The 1,637-nt window shown below is 74.5% G+C and overlaps 1 protein-coding gene across 1 annotated transcript in view; it reads left to right on the top strand.

Annotated features, from left to right (window-relative positions):
• The window catches only part of MNEG_8714 (hypothetical protein), a gene marked incomplete at both ends in the record, with an annotated part of 2,524 nt that extends 1,222 nt beyond the window's left edge, over nucleotides 1-1,302 (top strand). The window contains one exon of the mRNA XM_014042811.1: nucleotides 100-1,302. Coding sequence (XP_013898265.1) covers nucleotides 100-1,302 — 1,203 coding nt within the window. The remainder of the gene's footprint in view (nucleotides 1-99) is intronic.
• Nucleotides 1,303-1,637: the final 335 nt, after the last annotated feature.

The following is a 1,637-nucleotide window of genomic DNA, read 5'->3' as shown; positions in this document are numbered from 1 at the left end:
CCGCCGGCGGGCGCAGCGGGCGAGGGCGGGAATGCTGAGGGGGAGCTGCGATGGCTCTCGCTGCGGTTTGGCGCTGCGGTGCGGCTTGGTGGCGCTCAGCAGCAGCAGCAGCAGCAGCAGCAGCAGCAGCAGCAGCAGCAGCAGCAGCAGCAGCAGCAGCAGCAGCAGGAGGAGCAGGGCCTGCAGGGGCGCCATGCCTTCAGCCTCATGTTGCGACCAACAGACCCCGCCTGGGGCGCGCAGCGCGGGGCGATACACGTCAAGGGGGAGTGGGGGCCGCCCGGCGCTGCGCCCTCGCACCCTCCGCTGCATCAAGCCCCCGCCGAAAGCTTGCCCGGCGGCGCTGCGGCCGGGAGTGCAGCCGGCCGCGCGGGCGCATGGCGGCTGTGGATCGAGCCGACCGTCAGCGTGCCCGCTGCCCTCGCGGCGCGCCTGGAGGCGGGCCTGTGGCGCGAAGCGGCGGCCGCGGCGGCAAATGGCGGCGGCGGCGGTGCGCCGCTGAGGGTGGCGCTCAGGTGGCTCGAGGGCTACGCAGGCAGTGCCGCCGCCGAGGCGGCGGCGGCGGCCGCGGCCCCGGCGGCTGCAGGAGGCGCGCGGCTGCACGGCGGCGGCGGCAGCGGGGTCGACGAGGCGGCGTGGGAGGTTTTGGGGGACGAGGCACGCGGCCGCTCCGAGGCGGCGGGGACGAGCTCGTTTGAGGGCAGCAGCGGGAGCTACGAAGGGTCCTCGTCCGGCGAAGAGGGCAGCGGCGGCAGCGGGGATGAAGGCAGCGGCAGAAGCGGCAGCGGCCGGGAAGACGGCGCGCCCGGAACGGAGGGCGGTCGCGGCGCCGAGGCTGGCGGCACCGGCGCCACCAGGGCCGTGTCGCCGGCGGCGGCGGCGGCAGCGGCGGCGCAGCACGCCGGCGGCCGCGCGTGGGGTGTCGCCCTCGAGGGCCTGCAGCTGGATCAGATAGACGCTTTGGAGATATTAGACGCCCACCTGCAAATATCCTGCGGTCGCTGCGGCGCGCCCGCGACGGCGTCGATGTCCCCCGCCGGCACGCCCGGGGCGCCGCGCGCGTGGGAGTGGCGCGGCGCGTGCGGCAAGTGCGCGGCGCCCGCGCGGGCGCTGCTGCGGCCGAGGGTCGTGCACGAGTCAAATAATGAGGTGGCGGCGCTTAAGGCGGAGGGCTGCACGCCGCTCGACCTGCTGCCCAGCTTATTTGGCGCGCAGGTGTGCATCTGGACCTGCGGCTGGGGCAGCCTCAGGGCTGCATTGGGCTATGTAGGGCCACCGCTTCCGCACGTGTGCTCGCGCTAAGCATATGGATCTGTTGCTGAGAGGCTGCGCCCTAGCTGAATTGCCGAGATACCGCGCCCGTGCCGAGTCGCCAAGAGGCTGCACCCCCGCTGAAGCCGCCATTGTCAAAACAACCGGCCCCCTTCTGTCCCTGTCGCTTTGCAGTGCGCCGACTGCAGCGCATCCGTCGCGCTGCGCGGCGTCCAGGTGGGCATCCCCGCCTCCCGCAACTGCACGCACTGCCACAAGCAGCTGAACCTCATCATCCCCTCGGTGGCGTTCATCCCAAAGCCGACGGCCGGCCCGGGGCCACGCGGCGTCGCCGGCGCCGGCGCGGGCGGGGAGCGGCGCGGCGG

This window comes from Monoraphidium neglectum (assembly GCF_000611645.1).
Source record: "Monoraphidium neglectum strain SAG 48.87 unplaced genomic scaffold scaffold01687, whole genome shotgun sequence".
Classification (NCBI taxonomy): domain Eukaryota; kingdom Viridiplantae; phylum Chlorophyta; class Chlorophyceae; order Sphaeropleales; family Selenastraceae; genus Monoraphidium; species Monoraphidium neglectum.
This window is presented reverse-complemented; position numbering and strand designations above follow the sequence as displayed.